Source organism: Cervus canadensis, chromosome 4 (genome assembly GCF_019320065.1).
Source record: "Cervus canadensis isolate Bull #8, Minnesota chromosome 4, ASM1932006v1, whole genome shotgun sequence".
Classification (NCBI taxonomy): Eukaryota; Metazoa; Chordata; class Mammalia; order Artiodactyla; family Cervidae; genus Cervus; species Cervus canadensis.
The window spans coordinates 47,796,707-47,822,695 of NC_057389.1; the positions used below are offsets into that span (position 1 = coordinate 47,796,707).

The 25,989-nt window shown below is 51.0% G+C and overlaps 1 protein-coding gene across 8 annotated transcripts in view; it reads right to left on the reverse strand.

The window, feature by feature from the left end:
- Positions 1–25,989, reverse strand: part of PPARGC1B (PPARG coactivator 1 beta) — a 118,617-nt gene that overhangs the window by 13,434 nt on the left and 79,194 nt on the right. For 3 of the 8 annotated variants that reach the window (XM_043464997.1, XM_043464994.1, XM_043464999.1), the window contains exons 2-10: positions 22,143–22,316; positions 20,801–20,887; positions 14,384–14,599; positions 10,343–10,495; positions 7,309–8,434; positions 6,349–6,385; positions 5,751–5,824; positions 3,811–4,600; positions 668–743 (exon numbers count right to left, since the gene is read on the reverse strand). In XM_043464997.1, coding sequence (XP_043320932.1) covers positions 668–743; positions 3,811–4,600; positions 5,751–5,824; positions 6,349–6,385; positions 7,309–8,434; positions 10,343–10,495; positions 14,384–14,599; positions 20,801–20,887; positions 22,143–22,316 — 2,733 coding nt within the window. The remainder of the gene's footprint in view (positions 1–667; positions 744–3,810; positions 4,601–5,750; positions 5,825–6,348; positions 6,386–7,308; positions 8,435–10,342; positions 10,496–14,383; positions 14,600–20,800; positions 20,888–22,142; positions 22,317–25,989) is intronic. The other 5 variants (XM_043465000.1, XM_043464996.1, XM_043465001.1 and 2 more) reach the window with 3 other exon arrangements.

Sequence of the window (25,989 nt, forward strand, 5' to 3'; positions counted from 1 at the left end):
AGCATGCCCTGCCCTGAAGCACCATGCTGTCGGGGGCGGGGTGTGGGGGCGGTGGGGTGGGGGATGGAAATCCAGTGAGAGTCTGTCTGTGCTTCTGTCTTACTTTCCCTTCCCTCCTTTCTAATGATATGAGGACACTGACTCCAGCTTCCTAATGACTTTTCCCTGTGTGGTGCTTTGCAACAGGTTTACCAGGCACAGCCTGGGCCTCTGGACTAACTCTGGGGGAGGACTAGAGAGTCGGGCAGGAAGAGACAGGCTCTCTTGGTCCTTTTGCCCAGATCACACCAGGGGACCCTATATACAGATGAGTAAACTGAGGCTCAAGGAAGCTGCTCAAGGTCACACAGAAGTGGAAGCAGGGCTGGCTCTGCTCCCTCATCAGTGCTCACCCCCTGGCCCTGTTGAGCTTCTGATACTGAGCCCTAAATCCTCACCAATGGCACACTACCCCACCCTACTCCCAGACCAGTCCATTGGCTGCATTTTGCGCATGCCACCTTTGATGCCCTTTGGTGACCCTTGTGCTTTCGTAAATGAGAGAAATACAACTATCTCCTGCAGGCCAGATGACCTCAAAGCACTTTGGGTCTCTGAAGCCCCCACACTTCCTGATGCCCCTGCTTGTCCCCACTCACTCCGGGCTCTGGGGCCCCAAGTCACTTACAATGGCCTTTTCCCGCTGCTTCCTGGCATGCCGGACGCTTGGCGTTCCGTCTGAACACGACCCTCTGCTCTCACATCTGTCAGTGAACAAGCAAAGCAGACTCACTCACTCTTAGCAGGGACCACAGTGGGGCGGGAGGAGGACTTGCTTCAGGAGGCGAGCGATGTTTCTTCAGCTTTGTTAGGACTTGTTCATTAGCGAAGGTAGAACTAGGAGAGAGAGCCCAGCTCTCCACCTCAGCGGTCACCACCCAGGGCCGCATGTGGGTCTGAACATGTGACTGACACATGCCTTCTATGTTGCTAACCATAATCCCTGTGAACCTTTCTATGCTGTTGGGGGTGGAAAGGCCCTTTTGCTTCATTATGATAGTTGACCTGATGAAAAAATATCCTCTGAGGTCTCATGCTTCCCCATTTTTCAGATGAAAATCTTAAGGCTCAGGTTCAAGATGAAATTTGCCCCGAAGCTAAGAAGCGGGAAAGCCAAAGCTAGTAGGAGGTCTGCTGATTCTAGACCCTCCATTTGTGCTGTCTGGCCAGGCAGCAACCTCGGCCATCACAGCCCCTGCACCCCAGGCAGCTAGTGGGCTACTCAGCTGGAGAAGCTCCTGGGTGCCGCATGCCTGCGCCCTCCCAGGCACCTGTCTGCACAATGCCCTCTCTTCCCAGTGGCCAGGCAGCTGGAGGGGAAGGAGCACAGCATGTAAGGGGGGTTGAATGCCGACTCGGCCACACACCGTTTGCATCCTTGGGAACACAGCAGAGAATGAGAGAGAGCAGGGGCTCCAGAGTCAGGTAGCATTCCAATGCTGATTCTGCTACCTCTCTGCTGGTGACCCAGGACCAGCTACTTAAGCCAGTTCTTCATCTGTAAACTAAGGAGAATCAATTGTATTTGCCTTCTCAGCCATTTGGGAGAATCAAATCAGAACATATGTGTACATGCTTAGCTCAGGAATGGCTCAGTACTGGCTGGCTATATTTTTCTATTGAAACTCTTTGAGCCTCAGTTTCCTCATCTATAAAATGGGGATGAAAAGCACTTGAGCTTCCCTCAAGTGCCTCTGTGAAGCTCAAAGAGGGTAATAGAAAGGGATGTGACTTGCAGACTTTAAGTGCTATATAATAAGAGTATCATTTTCCACTTGCAGCAGCATTGGAAGTCTTCCCCCATGAAGAGCTCAGAGTGACTTGAAGGTGCTGTAGGGCTTGTTAAACCAGCTCAAAGCCTTCCTGTTGATTATGTTTGGTAGCAGATGCACAAGTAGAGAAATGCTGGTCTGGAGAAGGCTGAAGACTAGTTTATCCAATTGACTAGCCATCAAGCTCCGCCAGGCAGCTGAGTAAGAACCAAGTTAACCAATTAACTTTCTCCAGCGAAAGCCAGCCTGAACTTAGCCCAAAAGTGAGAAAGAGGAAAAGGAGAATCCAAGGCGGTTGAGAGAGGCCCCTGACTAGTGTGCCAAGCCCATGGGTAAAGGGCCTGAACAGGTCAGGAGGGGAAGGAAGCCAAGAAGCTCCAGCTCTGGCCTTGGGGAATGTGCTTCAACAGGAGAAGAACCTTAGTAGCTTCTGAACAGACGCTGCAGAAGAAACCAGCTAATGTGAACAACAGGCAGACTAGCTCACAGCGACCCTCTGGGGAAAGAAGAACAGAGCTGGAAGTGGGGTTCGGAGAGGTCTGACAGAAGATATCTCTGACTAACTGTTCTGGCTTATTACATAGACAGGCTTTTAGAGAAATTGTTCAAAATGAGTTCATTTTAAATAACAATTCAGGGCTTTGGCACAATAGTGTCTGGGGGATCCAGAAGTCCCCTAAAATCCAATGCCCAGTGAGCTGTCTGCGTACATTTTAATGGGGAAAGGAAGCTTTGTTTTCAGCAGATTTTCAATTAAGAGCCACCGGTAGAGATAAGAAAATATAAAGAGGAATTTTCTAAGGTTATCTTCCTACTACCTGAATTCTGTTTCTCGGAGTATAGCACTCTAGCAATGTCATCGTTACCCCGGAACTTGTTAGAAATGAAATTCTCCACCCCCACCCCCGACCTACAAAACCTGAGGCTTAGGAGGCGAGGCCCAGCCACCAGCTTGGTAAGGAGGCCTCTCCCGGATTCTGCTTGCTGCACTGCTCTGAACCCAGGAGCGCCATCTGGTGGTCACTCAGGTGCATCTCGGGCAGAGGGTTTGGGACTTGCACCCACGCTCCTGCGGCCTCCCCTCTGAAGAGCCAGGTCCTGCTGTTAGCAGGGAAGAGAAGCAAACTGTCTTCACCAAAAGATGCCAGACTTCCATTCTTTCTGCCCAGCTCCCCACAGAATTCTGGAACGGCTCCTTCTACAGTCCGGTTCAGTGAGCAAAGACGGTATGAGGAAACGCTCATGACAGGTCATCCTGGTGTGAAAGAAGAAGAGCTCTCCCACCGGGTGACTGACTGCTGGAAGACTGCGCAACTCCAAAGCCCCGAGAAACGGGAATAAACCTTATCTCTGCTTTAAATCCGGGTTTTGGGGGGTTTTTTAGAACACAAATTAGAATTATGCTAATCTTTGTTTTACAAGTAAATTCACATAAGTATTACACTGTGTACATGTGTTGACCCTTGAACAACACAGGTTTGAACTCTGAGAGGCCACCAACACTGGGATTTTCTTCAGTAGTAATACCACACTGTCAGAAGTCGCTGAATCTGCAGATACGGAGTTATCTCAGATGAGGAGGGCCGACTATAAGTTACACACAATTTTTGACTGTGTGGAGGATTGCTGTCCCTAACCCTCACCTTATTCAAAGGTCAACTGTATATATTTACACAAAAACCTACCCACTTTACAAATATAAAAGCAGAAACAGATGAATAAGGTCACAAAAAGCCAGAAAGTGTGTTTTCTTCCTCCCTCGAGGCCAGGAGATCTGGACCACTCCTCACTGGACCACTGGACCACACAGCAGGCTTCACTTGGCTTCAGGACTTGCCCATAACACCCCAAGGAGTCCACCTCCAGGGCCTCTGACCAGGACACAGGCCACACAGGAAGCTGCAGCCCTGGTCTCAGGGCTCCTCTCTCCCCTGACACCTCAGAACTGGGGGTGCTCAGCTGCCCACCATCCATCCTGAGGCCACCCACCCATCCATACCTGAAGGTCCTCCGTGTGGCTGGTGACCGGGAGCGGCAGGACGAGGAGCCAGAGCTGGAGCGGCTGCGGGAACAGAGCCGCCGACTGGCCTTGCTGGGTGGGCTCTGGTAGGGGCAGTGGTCAGAGCGAGGGGGGCTGACCCCTGAGTCCTCTCCCTCATCGTCGCCCTCCTCCTCGTCGTCCTCCTCCAAGAGGAAGGTGCTCTCGCCACTGCTGCTGCTGCTGTCCTCAAAGACTGTGTCATACTCGGGGCTCTTGCAGGAGGCCAGGTCTTCCTCCTCCAAGGCTGTCTCTAGGAGCCCAAAGTGCTTGGTGAGGCTGGCACGGATCTCGTGGTCTCTGAGCAGTGTGCTGTCCTTGCTGGGGGCATCAACATTACAGCTTCCGTCTTCCTCCCTGCCAGAGGCCTGGGCCTCAGCCCGTGGGGCCCCTTGCTGGGGCCAGTCCTTCATGTGGGCCCCAGACGGCTCCCAGGACCTCAGCACCTTCCTCTGCAGGGCGCCGTCTGGCTTGAGCACCTGGCAGTAATCATGGTCGCCGAAGGAACAGGAGAAGGGGCGCTTCTGACCAGCCTGGGAGGCTGGCTGGGCTGGGGTATGCCGCAGGTGGGACAGGAGCTCGCTCCTCTCTGGGTGCTTCTTTGGCAGCTTGTGGACAGCCTCGGTGGTGGCCTCAAGCTGGGGACCCTCCGAGGTGGGAGCTCTGTCTTTGCCTGGGCTGTGCTTGATGTCTGGCTTGAAGGGGTCTTCCTCTGCGGGCTTGTAGGGAGGCGTGGTGGGCGGAGTGAGTCCTACCCAAGCAAGAGGAACACCGTGAGACAGATTTCTCCAAGGAGCACTGAAACCCTCGTTTGGGATGGCAAAGAAATAGCATGCGTGTCACCACTCCCCAGACCCAGTGGATAGCAGGCATTGCTAATCGATCATTGCGCTGCTGACTGAGCCTGGACGTAGCCTGGGACTCCATCTCATACAGTCCGTCAACAGTTTTTCAGAGCTGGCATGTGATGAAATCCATTTGCCATCCCTTCTGTAGCCTTGCAGAAGCCTCCAAGTTATCTGAGATCTCTCTTCCTGCTCCACATTCCATCATTCCACAAGCCCCCCCAACTGGTCATCCCAAATACCTCTGAAGCCTCCCAGGGTACAGAGGTGGCAGGCACCACAGGCAAAAACCTCCCATCTGGATTTGACCACCACAGTGACCTTAGGTGGTCCTGCAACTGACCTTACCCTTCACCCTCCCCCAGGTACCAGAGGGAACTTGCCAAAATGCCAGTGATCTCTTCCTTTCTGGGGCTCCTGGAGCCTTGAGGATCTACATGAAACCCTTCAGCCTGACATTCCTCTCAGCCTTTGATATTTGCTCTTGCCTAACCCCCCAGTTCTCCCCACAGCACTGCCATGTGGCCGGTCTCCCCCGATGCACCTGTACTTCCACTTCTCTGAGCCTTTTTGCTCATGCCGATTCTGCTGCCAAGAATACCCTTCTCTTTTGTTTTTGTCTCCTCAACTTCTACTGCCCTGCAAACGTAGCTGAAATGCCTGCTACTCTGGCTACCCATGCATCTTCTCAGGCCACATCCTGCCCCTCCCCATACTGTCCCTTCCTCTATGCTCCCAGAGCTCTTGCAAGGTCTTTGGAACAAGCACGTGTCAAACAGTACTTGTCATGATGTGAGTCTGTTTCCCACATAGGACTGCGGGCTGCTTCAGGGGAAGACATGCATCTCTTTTTTTTTTCACATCAGGTCATGTGCCAACTGTCAGCAGCCGAACAGCTGAGCCTGGGTCCTGACTCTCCTTATAACTCTCTCAATGGGAATCTCAAGATCCAGCGTAGCCTGTGCAGTGGTGGCAAGGAGGGCTTGTTGGGGTACCCCCTTACTGTCTGAAATGCTTCCTCCCCAAGGGCACCTCCCCATTGAGCCCCTAGCGTACCTGCTGTGCCACAGAGCTCCACCGTCAAGGTCTGCTCGAAGGTCTTCTTGCCAAAAGGAGGGTCACTGGTGGGGCTGGAGGACAGGAAGGAAAGATGCCAGTCAGTAGCAGATTCCACCTCCCCGAGCATGCCAGGAGGGCAAGGGGACACTGTGACAGATCCTGCTTCTGCGCCCCATGAAAGTGAGGCCTGGGGAGAATTTGCAGGAGAATCCCCATCCTGGCTGTTATAGGAATTCAGAGCTATACAGCTTTTAGGAGACGTGGGAGAGATCTGAGGGAGTTGGAGACAGGACAATCATTGTCAACCTCCTTATTTTACAATGAAACAGCTGAGGCCCAGAGAGGAGAAGACACTTGCCCAAAGCCACACAGCACTGTCAGCTTTTCCCCATGAAATTCTCCATCTCTTAGGCCTGCAGAGACCAGCTTCTAAAAACCGAACTGCCTACCAAGGAAACCCAGCTCCTGAGAACCCTACATGGTAAAGAGGGCAGGGGTGTGGGGACAGGATCAGGCTCAGTGGCCAATGAGTCACCCTACACCCAACCAGATAAGGTCTCATGAAGTAATAAGCCAACAATTTCCAGAAATCTACCTTTGCGACAAGGCCAGCATGAGGCACCTGGGAGAGTCTGAAAAGAAGACAAAACAGAAAAATAAGATTTTTCAACATGGCATTGCTAGAGAGGATGTTTCCCTCTGAACTGCATTGGTACCAAGCACAGCTTCTTTCAGGCATGTGACCCAAAAGCCTCTGCCATTTTCAGGGACGAGTAGGAACAGCTCAAAACCTTCATTCCCCTAGACTCAGCGACATTTATAGCTGGCGGAGCTGTGGCTTTTGCAGCGTTGATGGGTTCTAGGGCAACCCCTTATGGCCCATCAGTATAGCGCGTGTGGTGAAGCATTCCCACTTCTAAGGCCAGCATCTGTGGGCTCAGCCCCAAAGAGATGCAGGACTAACTAGTTGACTAACCATTAGACACCTATGTATCTTTGTTTCCATGTGTTAAAACAGGAATTACAACAGCACCCACCACATAGGTTTCCTATGAGGATCAATGGGGATAATCTGTATTAAGTCATAGACCAAGCCTGACAGAGCAAGTGTAAAATAGATGACTACTGTATTATTATCCCCACTTGTGTTACCATTTAAAATTCAACCTCACTGTGGAGCTGAATTTAGAGACTCACACCATCCATCACATTGTTACCCAGGAAGTCTTCTTTAGAGGGCTTATCACAATTTGTAATTACTTTCCTTTCTTGCTCACTTTATGGTTGCCCATCTCCCCCACTGATACACAAGCCCCAAGAATGCAGGCATCTTGCTCCTTGTTCATTAAGGACGCCTGGCCCATGCATGATGAGAAACTCAGAGATGCTCAGGTGATTCCTGAAGGTCTGCCCAGCTAAGCCCATTATACAGGAAGGGAAGTTGAGAGCCAGAGAGGGAGAGGGGTTTGCCCAACCTGGGGCTCCTGGCTCCAGTGCAGTGGGGTCAGCCACACCTCAGCCCCGCCCCCTCTCTCGGACCACCGACTCCGACTACCTCTGGAAGACAGCCTCGGGCAACTGGGGTCCTCGTCCGTGTCCCCACACCCGCTCTCACAGGGGCTCTCCAGAGCTGGGATCTGGGGTCCCCGCAGGAGCGGCTGGTCTTGGCCACTGTCCTCATCTGTGGGGCTGTCAGGCTCTCCCTCCACATCATAGGCTTCGGGGGCCAAGCGCGAGGGCAGAGGCCCCTGGGGATCTGCAGGGACCATGGGCTCATCCGTGAACGTCAGCCAGGGGCCAAGCTCAGGGTTCAGTCTCCTGGAACGTCGCACAGGGCACACGGAGCTCTCTGGCTTCCTCCCCAGCTTGGTCCATGGCAGGCCGCGCCCTGGCCTTTTCCGGCCCCATTCCTCCTCGTCCTCTTCCTCTTTTTCTTCTTCCTCCTCCTCTTCTTCCTCCTCTTCCTCCTCCGGCTGCAGCCTGGCTGACCGGCTGACATGCCCTTTCACCTGCAGCCGCAGCGGGCGCAGGCTGGGTCTGGGCCCCGAACTCTTGGGTGAAGGTGAGACCCTCACCTCCTCCACGGGACCCGGGTGGCCCGCGGAGGCCTGGCTGTCCTTGGGCCGGGGCCGGGGCGTGAGGGAGGCGTAGACAGGTGTGGCCAGACGGTAGGGTTTGCTGACATCGCAGAGGACATCTTGAGCCAGAAGTTCCCTCAGGATGGAGAACTCGGTCCAGGTGGCTTTGGAAGGGTGCTGGGACCGAGGCCGGGGTCTGACCTGCTTGGCGGGACTGCTGCTGGGCTGTGGAGCTGGCTCTGGGGCCTGTGTGGGCAGCTTCCTCTGTGGGAGACAGTAGGTGTGCATGTAGCGGATGAGCTGCACCATGGCCTGCATGTCCTCCTGGGAAACCTGGGCGCTGGGGTCTGTCCTGCCCAGCGCTGGTGAGTCCCCGGGGGAGGCTGAAGCCAGCTGGGGGCTTGGGCAGTCCTCGCCCGCCTCCTCATCCTCCTTGATGGGGAGCCAGGGACTCAGGGATGGTGGTGGCTGCAGGCCTCTATCCGGGGAGAGGGCTTTAGCCCGAGGGCAGGCCGGTGCCGAGGTGAGGTGCTTGTGTAGCTCCGTGCAGCTCCGGCTCTGAGAGTGCAGAGTGGGGCCCTTCCTGTCTTGGGGGCCATCCATCTGGAGAGGGGAAAGAGGCCAGAGTGAGGAGGGAGACCCGCACGGCTTCTCCCCGCTGCCCACACCTGCACCACTGGCCAGGCACAGCCTGCCTCTCCAGGATGATCACGCCGGGTTTCATTGCTCAACCCCCAGCTTCCAGCACAGAACCGCACTTGGCATCACTCAGGGGATGAGGATGAAGGAACGGCCAGCCTCCTAACAGGGACCCCAGCTATGGACCCCGCCCTTTCCAGGTTTACCGCCAAAGCCCTGTTCTGACTACCTTGCTCCCCTGCGCGGAGCCCTCAGTGACAGTGCCAAGAAGTACATTAGTGGCTGCCTGGGGCTGGGCGTGGGAACAGGGACTGACTGTAAATAGAGACACTGGGGATCTTCCTGGGAGGATGGAAATGTTCTAAAACTGGATTGTGGTCATGGCTGCACAACTCTGTAAGTTTATTAAAAATCACTGAATCATACTTTTAAAACAGGTGCCTTTTATGGTATGTAAGTGGCACCTTCATAAAGCTCTTTAAAAGAAAAAAAAAAAATTCAGTAGCTTTCCAGTGCCCGTGTAGTAAAGGGGAAGCCCCTGGTCAGGGGTCCTCTGCAACATGGCCCCAGCCAACAGCCCTCCCCAGACTTATCTGCCCTCACTCGTCCACACACGGGCTCCACCCCCAGAGCAACCATCTCTCTGCTGAGGCCAGGCCGGCTGTCCTGCTGTCTCTCATGCCCCATCCCCCGGCAATGCTTCCGAACCTTCCAGAGGGCAGGCTGGCTCACAGAGGGGCTTAGCTGCTGCCTCTGTGACAAAATGGAACATGAGGGATGGCCCTCTCTTTTGGGAGGCCAGCCAGGACAAGTAGGGAGGGGACACAGGGAGAGGGCCCACCCTCCTCCCCCACCTCCGGGCAGACCAGGAGGGGACAGGCCCCCGCACCGGGCCACTATCTGAGAAAGATGCTATCCTGAGTCTGCCTGGAGGGGTGGGACTGTCCGAAGCAGTCCATGCCAACGGTGTCCGGGAACAAGAGGATGGGGCGCGTCCAGGCTCTGAGTAACAGGAACACTGGGAAGTCACCTTGGAAACCCCTCCTTGGAGGTCTCAGAAGATGGAGCCCAAGAAGGGAAAAGGACTTGCTTCCCTCTGGGTGTTCACGATGGCGCTTTCAGCTCTGATGCGCCCCACCCCCAGGAGAAAATCAAACTCCTCCTTGTGGTCCCCACGGTACCAACAAGGATATTATGCTGGGTTCTGTCACCTCATTAGAATAAGCTTCCTGAGGGCAGGCCACAGCCTCCTTGTCCCCACTCTTAACTCAACATCTAATACTGCCTGGAACACTGAAGTAGAGTTGCCTTTTTTAAAAAAATATTTATTTATTTGGCTGCGTTGGGTTGTAGTTGAGGCATGTGGGATCTAGTTCCTTGACCAGATTGAATCTGGGCCCCCTGCATTGGGAGCATGGACTCTTAGCCATTGGATCACCAGGGAAGTCCCTCCAGTTGACTCTTGAACCAGACAGAGGTTCCACACAGTGGAAAATTCACATGTGACTGATAGTCAGTCCTCAGTACCCACTGTTGCTCTGCATCTATGGATTCAATGAACTCAGATCCTGCAGTACTGTAGTATTTACTACTGACAAAAATCCATGTAGAAGTGGCCCTGTGCAGTTCAGACCCATGTAGTTTAAGATCAACTGTACATGAAAAAGTCCAGGGCTCTTTCTCAAACCCCAGATCAGCCTAGGTTTCAAGTAGTGTCCAGGACATCAGCAACAAGGGTTGTGTGAGGAGCAAAGAGTGAACTGTGAGTGTATTGAACTTGATGGCCTCTAACAAGAGTGAAAGGGTGCACCCCCTGCCCAGAGACCCTCTTGGAGGAGTCCTGGGTGGGTCTGGGGGCATGTGTAGACATACCTTGACACAAGGCCGCGGATTTCTGGACCTGAGGCCTGCCTGGCGCCATGCGGTCCCTTCCTTCTGGCTATCGGAGGTCGAGGCTGGGTAGGACGTGGCGAGAAGGAGTTTCTGCAGCTGTGGGAGGAGCAGATGGGAGAAGCCAGGGCTGAGCTACAGCCAGAGACGCAGGGAAGCACATGTTAGGGAGAAGCCCGGCCTGGAGCCAACCCCCCTGCCCGCCGCCGGAGTGACCACACTCTGACCCCGTCATCATGGGAGCATGGAAGAAGACAAGGAGGGCACTGAATGACCTGGAATACATTAAGTACAGAAAGCAGGTTGTGTAGGAATGCCAGACAGACACAAGTATCCCAGTAAAAAGTAAAGTCCTTTTCAGAGTGAATAACCCAAGAGAAATATCTATGATCTTCAGAAACCCAAACAGATCTTGGGTGATGTCTACCCATGTTACCACTGAAATGTGATGCACACACTTGATTCGGACACTCTACGTACACTTGTGGTTACACACACGCACACACACGCACACACATACACAGTCTGGATGGTGAGGCCCCATAATGTTTCTTTGGTGTAGGATTTTAGCTGATTTTCCTTTGTTCTTTTTGTTTAATCATACTGTTTAGGAAATTGATTCTTTACCTTAAGCAAATAATACTTGGAAATGGTGGAAAATACACATACCACAAATACTAACGGGTAAACAACTGGAAGCTAGTCTCCCTCCTGTCCAAGGTCCCAGAGGCAACTGCTACTAACCACCTTCTTGTGACCCTTTCCTGAGGTGGGACTCAAAAATATATACACACACAATGCAAGAAGGTATATATGTACACATCACCTCCAACCAAGCCAGCTGTTTTTACACAAGTGGAAGCATACTAAGCTGATGCTTGTCTGGCTTTTCTAATTTTTCTATAAAAGTTGATAAGCTTTTCACACTTCTATACCCAGAGGAAAGGTGCTCAGTGTATTCCAGCCAACAAAGCAGGGAGGTGAGTGCACCTGGGGGTTTCGCCGGGGATCCTACCACAGCCGAAGTTGAAAACAAGTCAGGAAGCATGAGCGGTTTTTGTTATAGCACTGAGTGTTTCCTCAGGAGACATGACCCCCAGGTCACCCCAATGGGATTGCCAAGGGCCCAGGAACCAAAGAAAAGGCCACTCCCACTGCCCTAGGAGCTGCAGGAGCCATACGACCCTACCAAGACCCCAAACCAGCATGTGCATGTCTGTGATCCTCTGACATGGACAGGAAAAGATGGTCATACCAGAGCAAGGGACCTGGTTCTAACCTAGTTCAACCCAACTCACTGTGAGACCTTGGGTGAATCCTTCCCTTTTCCTGGCCTTGCTTTCTCCAAGGTTGAGTGTGTATGGATGTGTGTGTGCATGTGTGTGTGTAAAACAGGAGCAGGCAGACTAAATAATTGGGTCTTTTTTGATTCAGGGGTCCCTGTAAGAATACGAGAGAAGCTGCTAGCCTCAGAAAACACACACGTATGCAGAGGTCCATGGGTTCTGCAGGTGAACTCTCTCTGACACCCATGACTCCAGGTTAAGAATCTGTACAAATTCTCAGGGCCTTTCTAGAACTATGCTGGAATGTGGGGAGTCTAGATGGCAAGTCTAGAAACAGAAGTACAGTCTAAGGCACGAGAGGGAACAACCAACCGGTGACCAGCAGGGGTCGCTCTCTACCTCTCTACTCAGGTGTGGTCCCTCTGCAGAGTCCTATACAGAATTCCTCTCTTACTACTATCACTACTGGGTTTCCCAAGTGGTGCAGTAGGAAAGAATCCACCTGGCATGCAGAAGACGCAAGAGACGTAGGTTTGATCCCTGAGTCGGGATGATCCCCTGGAGAAGGAAATGGCAACCCACTCCAGTATTCTTGCCTGGAAAATTCCGTGGATGGAGGTGCCTGGTGGGTTATATAGTCCATGGGGTCACAAAGAGTTGGACGTGACAGAGCGACTAACCACACACGTGCTCACACGCACAAAGTATTCCTACTACTGATACTGGGCTTCCCTGGTGGCTCAGCTGGTAAAGAACCCGCCTGAAGTGCAGGAGACCTGGGTTCGATCCCTGGGTTGGGATGATCCCCTGAAGAAGGGAACAGTTACCCACTCCAGTGTTCTGGCCTGGAGAATTCCATGGACTGTATAGTCCACGGGGTAGAAAAGAGTCAGCCATGACCAAGTGACTTTCACTTTCACTTTTTCACTACTAATACTACTACTAACACCATGGCCGACTGTTGTGACTATCACTTAGATAGCGTTTATTGAGCCATTTCTTTGTACCTAGCACTGTTCTAAGTGCTTTACATGTATTATCTGCTGTACTCCTCCCAACTGCCTTTGAGATAAGCACTGCTATTAACCCCACCTTACAGACCAGGAAGCTGAGTCAGAGAGAGGCACAAGAGCATTCACTGGTGAGGCTGAGATTCAAACCCAAGAGGTCTGATTCTAATCAGAAAGGACATTCGACCCTCATCAGCAGGAGCCATCACATGGGACTGAACACACTCTTGAGTCTGGCACGCATAGGTCCTTATTAAATGTTCCACACTGCTTTGGGGAACATGAAGTCAGCAGGAGAGAGAGAAAATGGTCCTGGACTAGGAGTCAGAAGACCTTGCTGGCAAGTCAACTTGTGTGATGCTGGGAGAGGCCCTCCCCTCACTGGGCCTCAGTTTCCCCAGAGGTGCACTTTATGATTACCAAGGGCCTATTTAAGCTCTAACTCTCCACAACTGAAGATCCCTGCCACCTCTAACAGGCCCTGACTTTTCAGCTAAGTCTCACCAGCCCTAGGAGTGCCCACTGATGAGGTAAGAAGCCTCAGACAGATGAGCTGGACTTCACAAGCCAGTACACCTGGGGTTCTGGCACCTTTAGCCTGCGACAAGAGCAACTGCTTTTGGCAACTTCTGAAATCCCTTTGGAATCTGAAAAGGCTGAGACCCTCTCCCCAGAAACCTGCAACACCATGCGTACATTTCCACATTCCACATTGATTCAGGTAGCATTTAACTTTTGCGGGTCAGAGTATGAACTGGTCCAACCTCTTTGGAGGGCAGGCTGGAAGTACTTGTCTAAACTGAAAAACCACATACATTAAGACCCAGGAATTCCTTTTCTAGGAATGGATCCACTTCCTCCTGGTGAAGGACACAGTCTAAGGCAATGGAACAATAAATGAGTTGAAACAATGCACATATCCACCAACCAGAGGATTAGTTAAAGAAGTTATGGTACCTTCTTATAGGGAACACTATGCAGCTGACAAAAAGGATAAAACAGAGCTACCTCTGCTCATCTGAAAGAGTGTCCATGCCACACAATTCACTGAGGAAAGCAAGGTTTAGGCTGTGTGTAACGGAGGCTCTTTTTTGTCGTTAAAAAAAAAAAGAAGAGGAAAGTCACACAACAGATCAGTAACCATGGTTACATCCAGGGAAAGAAAAAGCCATTATGAGATGGGTAAGGAGGTTTTGCTTTTAACTCTCCATACTTCCTGCTTGAATTTTTCACTGTGTGTATATGTGTGAAAATGAAAGTGAAAGTCAGTCGTTCAGTCATATCCAACTCTTTGCAACCCCATGGACTGTAGCCCACCAGGCTCCTCTGTCCATGGGGATTCTCCAGGCAAGAATACTGGAGTAGGCTGCCATTCCCTTCCTTTCTCCAGGGGATCTTCTCGACCTAGGGATCGAACCGAGGCCTCCCATATTGCAGGCAGATTCTTTACCGTTGGAGCCAACAAGGGTGTGTGGAAAATATTTGCATTTAATTTCAAGGTTTAACACACACTTAGGGTAAATCCATGAAATCCCAAAGGGCCTACAGAGTCGCAGGTTAAGCCCAAGGAGGCTGCCCACTACCAGGCTGTCTGCCCTGAACCCTTGCCAGTGATGCACAGAGATTCTTGCAGGGGTTGGAGCTGGTTTCCCTGCATCCACCACCCTTACAACCACACACCACATCTCAGGCCACCACCATCACTTCAGTTGGAAACAGATTCTTACCAGCGAGAGCTCGTCCACCTCAGGGGCCGAGGCAGGGGGCCCCTCCAGAGAGGGGCTGGGGGGCGCAGAGGAGGGGACAGGTGATGCAGAAGCACAGGAGGGTGTGTCTCCATCATCCAGGGCTGGCAAGGCAGCCAGACTCACAATATCCTCAGGGATGTCATCCAGGGTTTTGGTGAGCGCTGCCAGGAGGGCCTCATTCTCATTGTCGATTATCTGCAGTGAGGGGACACGGTTAGCCAATGCCTTGGGCTCAGTGACTTTGGGTAGAAATCTGCTCTGTACCTGCAGCTGTACCACCACCGCCATCACCCTCCTGCCACACCTGCTCAGATCTTCCCAGTTTCCTAGGCAAGCAGATGCTCAAGAAATGTGCTATGGACTCCAAGAATCAGAGATTTTCAAGCAGGCAGCAGGTGGTAACAGAAAGGGCCTTGGCTTGGGGTCACATGCTAATCAGGGGATGCCCATCCCTTCCTCCAAGGACAGTCACTTCATACCACAGCCTCCTGTGTCCAAACTCCTAGACAGAGTACTGAGGCTGGTCTATGCCACTGGCAGCCCCAGGTCAGCCTCTCTGACCGTGGGGCCCAGACAGCTGGTAGAAAGACTGGAAGCTTCAAGGTTCAACCGTGACAGTGATGAGCAGAGCAACAGGACAAGAGCTACCATGCCCCTGTGGGTTCCCAGGGCCTGCAGCCTCATTCACTCATGGACAGGCAGGGCAGTTAGTGTGGTGGCTAGGAGCTTGGGATCTGGAGCTGGGGTGGATCCCAGATCTCACATTTACCAACTGTAACAACAGAACCTACTTCATAAGGTTATTGTCAAGGACTGAGTTAATATATGTAAGATGCTTGGAAAACAGTGCCTGGCACATAACAAGCACCGATTATTACTACTACCATCACCACCACTGCTACTACCAAGACGACTCCTGCTATAATGATGATGATGGTGATAATGAAGGTGGTGACGATAGTGGCGTGGGGTAATGGTGATGATGATGGCTGTGGCGGTGGGCAATTCCTTCCCTCCCCTTCCCCCTCTTCCTTCTTCTAACACATATGTACCACTACTCTGTGCTTGGCAATGATTGGAGACTGGTGATACAGACGGGTAGCTCATGGAGTTTACCCTCCAGCAGAGAAAAGAGTTAAACAAGGAGACAAAACTAGATCATTTCAGAGAGTGAGAAAGCTTGGGAAAAAAATAAAAGGAAGCCGTGATGCAGAATAAGAATGCGGTAAAGATTTATAGGCTATTTACAGCAGTCAAAGAAGGCTGCTCTGAGCAGCTAATACTGAAACTTAGGCTTGAAAGATGAGAGGGTACCAGGCAGGCAAAGAGCTGAGGAAAGATGATTCCAGGCAGAGTGAAAACCCAGTGCCAAGGCCAGGGACAAAGAGTTTGGCTGATGAAAGAAATAGAAGGCCTTTGTAAATACTGCCTCAGGTAAACCCCACAATAACCCTTGTGGGGGTGGGGTTGTTGTTCAATCGCTCAGTCGTGTCAGATTCTTCGTGACCCCATGGACTGCAGCACGCCAGGCTTCCCTGTCCTTCACCATCTCCCAGAGCTTGCTCAAACTCATGTCCATTGAGTCAGTGACACCATCCAATCATCTCATCCTCTGTCACCCTCTTCTCCTCCAGCCTTCAATCTTTCCCAGCATCACGGTCTTTTCTAAGGAGTCGATTCTTTGCATCATGTGGCCAAAGTATTGGAGCTTCAGCTTCAGCATCCGTCCTTCCAGTGAATATTCAGGATTGATTTCCTTTAGGATGGACTGGTTTGATCTCCTTGCAGTCCAAGAGACTCTCAACAATCTTCTCCAACACCACAGTTCAAAAGCATCAAGTCTTTGGTGCTCAGCCTTCTTTATGGTCCAATTCACACATCCATACATGACTACTGGAAAAACCACAGCTTTGACTATGGACCTTTGTCAGCAAAAAGTCTACTGTCATGTTAGATGGTGACTGCAGCCACGAAATTAAAAGATGCTTGCTCCTTGGAAGAAAAGCTATGACAAACCTAGACAGCATAAAAAAGGGGGGTGGGGTACTATTCTAATTGCCATTTTGCATTTGAGGAAACTGAGGCTCATGGAGGTTGACCAACATGCCCTGGGTACATTTCATTCATTCACACAGCAAATCCGGGGCAGAGGCAGGGCTGACACAGAGCAGAGCACACACAGATGAACTGACAGGCTTCCTTCCCTGATGTCTCAGATCTCTGACACGAGGGTCAGCATGCACACTCCCAGCCCACCAGCCCTGCACAGAGATCACCCTGCTTCCAGGTGAGGCACTGAGCGTCCCACTCAGTAAAGCCCAGCTACTGGGCTTGTTCTGGCAGGAGGCCTGTCTGTCACATGATGTCTTAACCAGCGCTCTTTCCCATCCCAGGTCAGGCTGTTTATCCTTTCTTTAGGAAGTTCATCTGAAATACACATCCCGTGACAGCCTTTTGGCTGCACTAAATCTGTTCCAGGCCTTGCAGCCAGTGCAGCAGTTGAGTAATTCGAAGGAGGACATGGGAAAAGAGAACAAATGTGGTTGTGACTTTGCAAGACAGCTAAGAATAAAAGAAAGGTCAAAGGAAGGTTTCAGTTTAGCCTGACCCAGGCCCCCAGGATGGGGCTCCAAGGGCAGGTCCAGGAACTCCGGTTCAGGAATGCAACAGGGCTCAAGCGGCAGCCCAAATCCCCATCCACAGGCCGGACCCCCAAACCTGTGTTTCCAGAGCAATATGTCCAGCCTGATAGGGAGCTAAGATCTTGGACCTGGGGCTCAAGGACCACTCTTGGGGTTGACTGAGGGGCACTCTACCACTGACAGGGTGACTTTGGGCAAGTCATTTCCCATTTCTAAGCCTTGCAGCTTTGGGGGAAGACCTGATCCCCAGTCAGTTTCCCTCCAAGGGTTACTAGGGAGGCTGGTCTGGAGGCAGCCACACAAGGGCTCTGTGAATTGTTCCTCACCTAGCTCAATGCCTGGGGCGTGGGAGGCTCCAGGCAGATTTGATGAATGGAAGAATGAGTGAACCAAACAATGAACTCTGACCACTGGGGAGATTAGAGTCTCAAAGAACCCATTCCAGAGGGAAGTTATTCAGAAGTCATTCAGTGTCATCAGCACTGGAAGGAAGGAGGGGTCCTACTTTCACAGCCAGAGGAAAAAGGCCCAGAGATATTCTTAATTATCACAAGTATCAAGAGCTGGAAGGGCCTGTGGGGGTCACACGGAGACCAGGGAAGTCAAACATGCTGCTTGTGTGCTACAATCCCTCATGCCCCCACCCAATGTTCCGTCCACACCCTTTCTTAACCCAACCCTCCAGGCAACACTGTGGATCATCTGGGTTGGAATTCACCGGGAAGCCTATTTGCCATTCTTTTTTGTGGTGGGGGAATGAAGGTCCAGGGGAGACTTGTCAATATTGCGCAGCAAGTTGGGAGCAGGTAGGGAGGATGATCAAGGACTTACTAGGTACTCAGCATGGTGCTGAAATGAATACCAGGTGATAGAGACCCCCAAGGAGCCCCAGCAGGTCAGGCAAAAACAAAATGACTAACAGAAGGCCTTCTCTCTCTGTCCTCAGCCCTCCTTTAGCAGGTCCAGTTCGCAACAGCCAGGCAGGGTCGGGGGTCCTGACTCTGACTGGGAAGAGAGTCCAGCCCTGCCCTCAGCATGGTCCCACCAGCACCCCAGGATATCACAGGGAGCCACACCGCCCCTCTCCTCTTTCCAGGCCCATTAGCTCAGCTCTCCCAGCTCTGCTTAGAAACGGAGTGCAAATTAATGGAGAGTTAATCAGCTGAGGAAGGGATATTAATAGGCTTGGCCCCACCCCCAATCTTCCTGAGCGCTCTGAGGCTGGAGAAAAAGGAACCTTCAAGAAACCAGAGGGAGAACCTTCATTCTGAGCACCTAGAGGGGCTTGAGGGAATGACAACAGAACAGAGTTCAGGCTCCCAGGGGCAGAAGAACACTCAGAGATTGTCCCCCATTCACTGGGGTGCAGGAAACGCAGGAAGTCAGTTTCCCTTCCTTTTTTCTGGGGGTAGGTCCACAGATGTCACAGGAGTCTAAAAAGGACCCAGGGGCGCTCTCCCTACAACAGATTGAGGACCGCTGATCTAATCCGTGCTCTTTCCTCATTTCTCACCCAGGGAAACTGAGGCCCAACAGGGAGGAGCTACTAGCCCAAGGCCACACGGCACACGGTGACAGAACCAAACGCCTGCCTCCTCCAAAAATATTTACTAAGTTTAGCCTACTGTGGCCCTGGCCCCAGCACTCTGGGCACACAAACAGAAGGTACTGTCCCTGCCTCCGGGGGCAGTTGTCAGCTCTTGTAAGGATAGCTGTTCTCCACTCTCCCGTCTGTTTCCATAGCAATGGTGCCACCTGACTTGTGAGAACATGGCTCTGACACAGGGCAGCATGGCTATACGACTGCCGCTGGCCTATGAGGACTCTGTCCCAGTCAGTGGCAGGGCATATTAGAACCTCTGGGCTCTGAATTCCAGCTCAAGGACTTCAGAATGGGTCATGTCTGGCCCTTGGCAGGAAAGAAAACATTGCAATCAGTTTCTTCATTCAACACCTATGACCGAGTCTTTTCAATTCAATGTGCAAGGGCCTCACAGAAGAACAAAATACTGCTTGTCCTCAAGGAGCTTGAATTCTGAAGGTCACATGCTTGCACAGGACGGGAGCCCAGAGAGGAAGTGACTGACCACCTGCCTGAGGAGAGCTAACATGAGAGCTGGGTGTTGAAGGATGTATTCATATAAATATTTTTCTAAGCCCAAAGAAAGTGCCGGTCTCTGTGCACAGCCTGGGACCATGACAATTTACAGTGTTGTATCAGCCCCCAAGCTCCAGGGGTGGGGAGGGGGCTGGGGAGGAATCAGGCACTGATCATCTAATCACCCTCACAGAGGGGGCACTGGGGTGTGATGGGTGGCGCAGGTTATGGAATGCAGGGCAAGAAGGGTAGAGAGGCAGGGTACGCAGAGTTCCACCACTGTCCTGACCATCTCTGGAGATTCTTCTGCCTTCCTTGCTGTGCAGAGCCCAAGGGCCACACCAGGCTGATCTGTGTCTGAGGCCGTTTCATGCACATAGCAGGCTCCTGGCAGGAGCTTACTACTGGGTCTGGCCGGTTTCTGAGTAGGCGGGGCCTGTACAGTTTGGGTGGGGATGGTCTTTAAGCTGCTAAATTGCTAAGTGAAAGTCACTCAGTTGTGTCCAACTCTTTGCGACACCATGGACTATAACAGTCCATGGAATTCTCTAGGCCAGAACACTGGAGTGGGTGGCCTTTCCCTTCTCCAGGGGATCTCCCCAACCCAGGGATCCAACCCAGGTCTCTCACGTTGCAGGTGGATTCTTTACCAGCTGAGCCACAAGGGAAGCCCAAGAACACTGGAGTGGGTAGCCTATCCCTTCTCCAGCGGATCTTCCCAACCCAGGGATCGAACCAAGGTCTCCTGCATTGCAGGCAGATTCTTTACCATCTGAGCTATCAGGGATGGTCTTTAGGCAGCATTCAAATCCCTCTCGCTCATCAGTTCTCCATAACCTGAAAGTGTTTCCTGGAAGGTGGCCCCACTCTGAGGGAGGAAATAGCAGAGCACAGCTTACCCCATTGTTGTGAGAAAGAATGGAGGCTGCAGAAGGAGCCAGAACCAGAGCCCAGTCCTGCTGATCCTCATACAACAGCGAGGGGGCTGGGTTCCTACATTAGAGTAAACACACTGACCCTTCCTAACTGTGTGGCCTTGGGCAAGTTACTTAACCTCTTTAAGCATCACTTTTCTCATCTGTAAAATGGGTTACTGATAGTTTTTTTTACTGATAGGTTTGAATAATCTTGGGGGAAATCCAATTCCTTCCCTGGTGGCTCAGACAGTAAAGAATTTGCTTGCAATGCAGGAGTCCCAGATTCTATCCCTGGGTCAGGAAGTTCCCATGGAGAAGGGCATGGCAACCCACTCCAGTATTCTTGCCTGGAGACTTCAATGGACGGAGGAGCCTGGTGGGTTACAGACAATGGGGTTGCAAAGAGTCAGACACAGCTGAGCGGCTATCACTTTCACTAATATGACCCAGAAGAGCATGCATAATCTGGCCCCTGCCTAGCCCATCCCCACCCCCCATTTCCTGACACTTTCCCTTTAGCTACTGTCCTCCAGCCCTTCGGTTCCCCAACACAGCAAGCTTTCCTGCTTCTTGGCTCTGGGATCATCATGAGGCTCCTTTGTCCTCCTTCAGCTGAAGCATCTCCTCTTAGAAAGGACTTTCCTGACCATCCAGTTTCTCCTCATCCAGATGCTCCTCATCCCAGGTTAATTCTTATTGTGCCCATGTCCCTAGTGACCACTGTTTGTCTATGTATTACCTGATCTAGGGTCAGTCTTCCCTCTAGACCGTAGAGTCCACTGTTGAATGCAGTGTCTGACACACATAGGGAGCTCCATAAACATTTCTAGAAGGAATGATACAATTTATCAGGAGAACTATTTGAGAGGATGCTCATGACACAGTGACTCGGCACATGGTATGTTATTATTGTTGTTATTGTTATTGCTATTATTATTATTATATTGTCAGATAGGCACAGGGAGATATGCATTCTTCCTCTAGTGTTTATAGAGGAGCATATTTCAAGGGAAGAATAATAACTCCAAATGTACTCATTACCCAGCTTCAACATGGCCAATTTTATTTCACCTATTACTCTCCATGCCACACACCCACACATGCAAATGCATGCAGGGATTGCTTTATTCTGAAGCAAATCCCAGACATCACATTATCCCACATTAGAGGCCTTCTTAAACGAAACGTGCCTCCAAGACTGGGGCTCACAGGGCAAGAGGCATAGATATGAACTGCAGGTCCTGGCATTGCTTCTTCTTAAAGACCGTCTATGGGAGGGGGGAGGGAGGCTCAAGAAGGAGAGAATATATATATATATATATATATATATATAATTATGACTGATTTGCATTGTTGTACGGCAGAGATCAATACAACACAGTAAAGCAATTATCCTCCAATTTTAATTTTTTTTAATAAAAATAAAGAAAAAAACAAATAAATAAAGAACCTCTAGGCACCAATAGAAATATGGAGATAAATACACTCCTGTCTGAGAGTTGTTAATAAAATTAAGTGAGTGAATATACACACACAGGGACAGTCCTGCCACAGAGAATGGGAGTCAGTCCCATTATGGTGTCAGCCCTTATGGCGTCAGCATGATTATAAAGCTCTGGCTTAGGAGGCAGGCAAACTGCGTTTCAATCTAGTTCAGCTGACAGGGTAAATCGCCCTAGGCATGTAGCTAAACTTCTCCAAGCCTCAGTTTCCTCATCTGTAAAATGGGGAGATAATCTCACTTGCTTCAGAGTGGGAAAGAGAGTTCAGTGGGATCATTCAAGGAAGGGAGGAACTCGCTCTGGCTCACAGAGAGACTCAGTTCTGACTAGGGGCATGGAGAAAGTAGCTCTTCCCAATCCCCACTTCCCAGAGGCAATAATACTACCTCTGAGAGGACAAGAGCTGCCCAAGACCAAGTGCAGACCCAGGACGACAGACAGGGTCCCAATAGCCGGAGTGGATGAAGAGACTTCTTTGCATGAGCAAGTGGAGAAGAAGGTAACTCAGGGCAGAGCCAGGCTTTCAGGGGCAGAGAGAGGCACAGTGAGGCAGACGGTGGTGAGGTTCGGAGGGCATACCTGGAAGAGCTCTGCGTCATCAGGGCTATACTCGCTGGGGTCGGTTTCAGAGTTCTCTGGACACCACTGCAGCTCCTCAAAGCAGGTGGCTGAGTCGAAGTCGCTGGCATCCAGCTGGGAGAGGTCGAGCTCGGGAAAGTCAGCGCAGAGTTGTTCCTCCCCAGATCCCCCACCCTGAGGAGACAGGTAGAAAGGAGGTGGGTCAGAGCTGAGCCTGGCTAGATCTAAGAAGGGACCCTCCTACTTAGGATGCTGCCAGTCTGAACCCTTGGCTGCCTTTGTCTAGGGCCTGATTTTGCCAAGTGACCAAGAAATGGAAAGATCTACGTCATCCTCTTGCAACTGCTGAAGCTACCAGGAGGTAGGTCAGGCTCTAGCATTACAAATGCCCCTGCCTGCTATATCTTCCCTTCTCCTCCACACTCCTTTACATCCCTCAAAGCCCTGCCCACATAGGACCTCTTATCTCTTCCCAGAAATATTTGGTTGAAAACTCGATTACAACCTATAAATAGAGATCTACTCCTTTCTATAACTGTTCCCATTTGAAAGGGGATTTCTAGAAGGCAACAACCCTTCTATATGAATAATGAAACAACAAAAAGCAAGAACTGACATCACTGAGTGATGGCTGCATTCTAGAAAAACACTCACCCAGGTTCCCAGAAATAATTGTCTTGTTTAAAAAGGTAGAAGATCACCCATCAGCAGACAATAGGTAAGTAAAACTCTAACCATCTATATCATGGGATATTACTGTTGAAAAGAATGAGGGCATTATGTATGTTCTCCATACCATGTTAAATCTAAACTGCAGAACATCGGCAGGTAAAATACTATCCCACATGTGTAAAAAGAATGAGACAGACTCAAGCCACACACTGTTCATGATAATATATATGAGAACACAGTGCCAGTACATAGGAGGTCTAGAAGGCCCTAAGTGGGGGGTGGGGTAGAAGAGAGTCAGGAAAGACCTGGTAATAGCACCGACTAAATCCGTGCTTCTGAATGTGGTCCCAGGACCAGCAGGAGCAGCACCACCTGGGAACCCAATGGAAACAATGCAGGTTCTCAGCCTAACCCAGACGACAGACTCAGAAAGTGATTACTTTCTCACCCTGGCCTCCCAGGTTTAACAGTTACCAAGGGACTTCCCCGGGGATCCAGTGGTTAAGACTCCAAGCTTCCAATGCAAGGAATTAAGATCCTGCATGCCACTGGGAGCAACCAAGAAATTAAAATAAAAAAAAGTTACCAATAGAAGGGTACCTTGCAGATTCAGAAACAGCCTGAGTTGGGGGAGGCTGACACAGAAACAGGATACCATAGACACTGGGGTCCAGCATCTATGAATCACAATCCCCATGTATCAGCTGTGATGCCTTAGGCAAGACCCTTCACCTCTTTGAAGCTCACCTATCTCATCTGTAAAATGGGACAATAACACCTGCCTCATACAGTTAATATTAAATAAGGCAATGCTATAACTTGGCTTGGTAAGTGCTCAATAAATGGCAGCAAGCAGGAATGGTGACAAATTTTAAAAAATAATATAAAACAGCAGAGTTTCATGGCAGGCAGAGATGGGTGGAACCTTCTTCGAGAACAGAAAGAGGCCTGCGTGACACTGAAGAGAAATAGGTTTTATCCAGGCCTTTTCCTTAATTGTTACCACTTACTAGGCCTCATAAATTATGAATAAATGTATATTATTAGCTCAACTTGACACAGGAAAAAGGCTTTTATCCGAATTTGGGTCAAATGTCTTAATTGGCATTTTGCAAGAATCCTGTACACCCAGGCAGCAGCAAGGCCGGTTCTCGCAAGCGGCCAGTCCCTGCTTTCAGGCCAGGTAGCACGTGTCCAGAGAGTGCAACTCCAGGGACACTCCCACCCATGCCTGCCCTCTATCTGCCCGGTCTTCCTCCAAGCCACATGTGTTCAACACTCATGGGAATTAAGCCCTGTGTCACTTGGTGAGGATTCTCAGCCGTCTCCTGGGGCTGCCTCCTCCTCCCCTACTGAGTTGGCTCATGGGGGTACAGTGGTCTTGCCTGTTCTAAATGGATATTTGGTTTGTTTTCAGTTTGGGGCTGTGATGAACAAGCCTACAGTACTTGTGTACAAGTCTTTGCATGATAAAGACTCACACATCATACAATTTTCTCTCTCTTGAGTGAGTATCTAGGAGTGGAATTGCTCGCTTATATGGTAAGTGTCTGTGCATGCGTGCTCAGTTGTGTATGACTCTTTGCAACCCTAGGGACTACAGCCCGCCAGGCTCCTCATCCATGGAATTCTCCAGGCAAGAGCACTGGAGTGGGCTGCTATTCCCTTCTCCAGAGCATCGGTGTGCCTTGATAAAACCTGCCTGAGAAACTGCTCTCCAATGTGGTTGTGGCATTGCACACTCCCATAGGCAGTATGGAAGTTCCTACCGTTCCATGTCCTCACTGGCACTTGGTTTTGTCAGTATTTAAATGAGCCATGCATGACAGCGGGGGCCTGCAAACATTATATTACATGCTACTATAAGGCGGGCCCTGTGATGTGTAAGACTCAGTGCTTTCCTTCATGATTTGCCATCTCAGTGGGAAAAGAAAACACAAACATATTTCATTACAGGTTGTGTTAGTGCCACAACGGAAACAAACCAGGTGCACTGACGGAGGACAAGAGGGGGAGGGGGATCTACTCAGATGGGGTTGACCAAAGGCTTCCTGGAGAAGCCAATGTCTGGTTTGAGACGTGGAGGAGGAGCCAGGCAGTTGAAGATGTGGAGAAGGTTTTAGGCGGAGATCCAGGTGGGGACCAAGCCTAGAGCGGCGGGCACTGACCACAGGCCAGTAAGGCTGCAGCTCAGCCCTGGAGTAGCAGGAGGGAGAGGATGCCTTCAGAGAGGCCGTGGAGGCCCGCTCAGGTAGGGATTGGATGGATTGGGGCCTTATGCCAAGTGTGATGAGGGTGGTGGCACTACTGGTAAAGAACCCGCCTGTCAATGCAGGTGACATGAGAGATGTGGGGATTCGATCCTAGGGTTGGGAAGACAGCTTGGAGGAGGACATGGTAACCCACTCCAGTATTCTTGCCTGGAGAATCCCCATGGACAGAGGAGCCTGGCGGGCTATAGTCCATAGGGCTGCAAAGAGTCAGACACAACTGAGGCAACTTAGCACACAAGCATGCACATGGTGGGGGTGGGGCCAGTGTAGAAGCAAGCAGATGGGCTAGGCTGACTAGTATCCAGTAGAGACGCAGGCGGGAGGGCTGGGAGGACTGCACTGAGGGCCTGCGGAGCAGGAGGAAAAGCCAAAAGCAGAGACACAAAGATGCTGGACAACTGGCACCTCACTGGCCAGCAAAGCCCCCACCTATAAGCTCTCTGGGGAGCTCTTTCTTTATATATTCCAGAATCAGCCCATCCTAGTAACTCAGAGCAGCCACCTCTGTAAGAATCGCCTCTTGAATCTTATAAACAACTTTTAAATCAGAGTTCCAGAATTCCAGACCAGCAAGGAACCAGCCACCCCAAGAGGTTGAGCATGCAGGTCATTGTGGGCAAGTCAGTAGACCCCTTCCAGAACCAGATATGGTAGGTGTGCACAATGCATGTGTGTGCAAGGAATTCAGACTTAACCTCTAGGCCTCGTAGACACAGTAAGAACTTCTGACTCGCCTTCCCTTGGCACATATGGAAACTGAGGTCCAAGGAGGATAATGGATTAGCTCAGGGTCGTCCAATGAGTATCCTTCCTATGAAAGCTATGCCACTGCCTTTATAAAATGCCACCAAGTGGCCATGACCACTGCACTTATTGATTTACAGAGCAGCTCGACACACTCA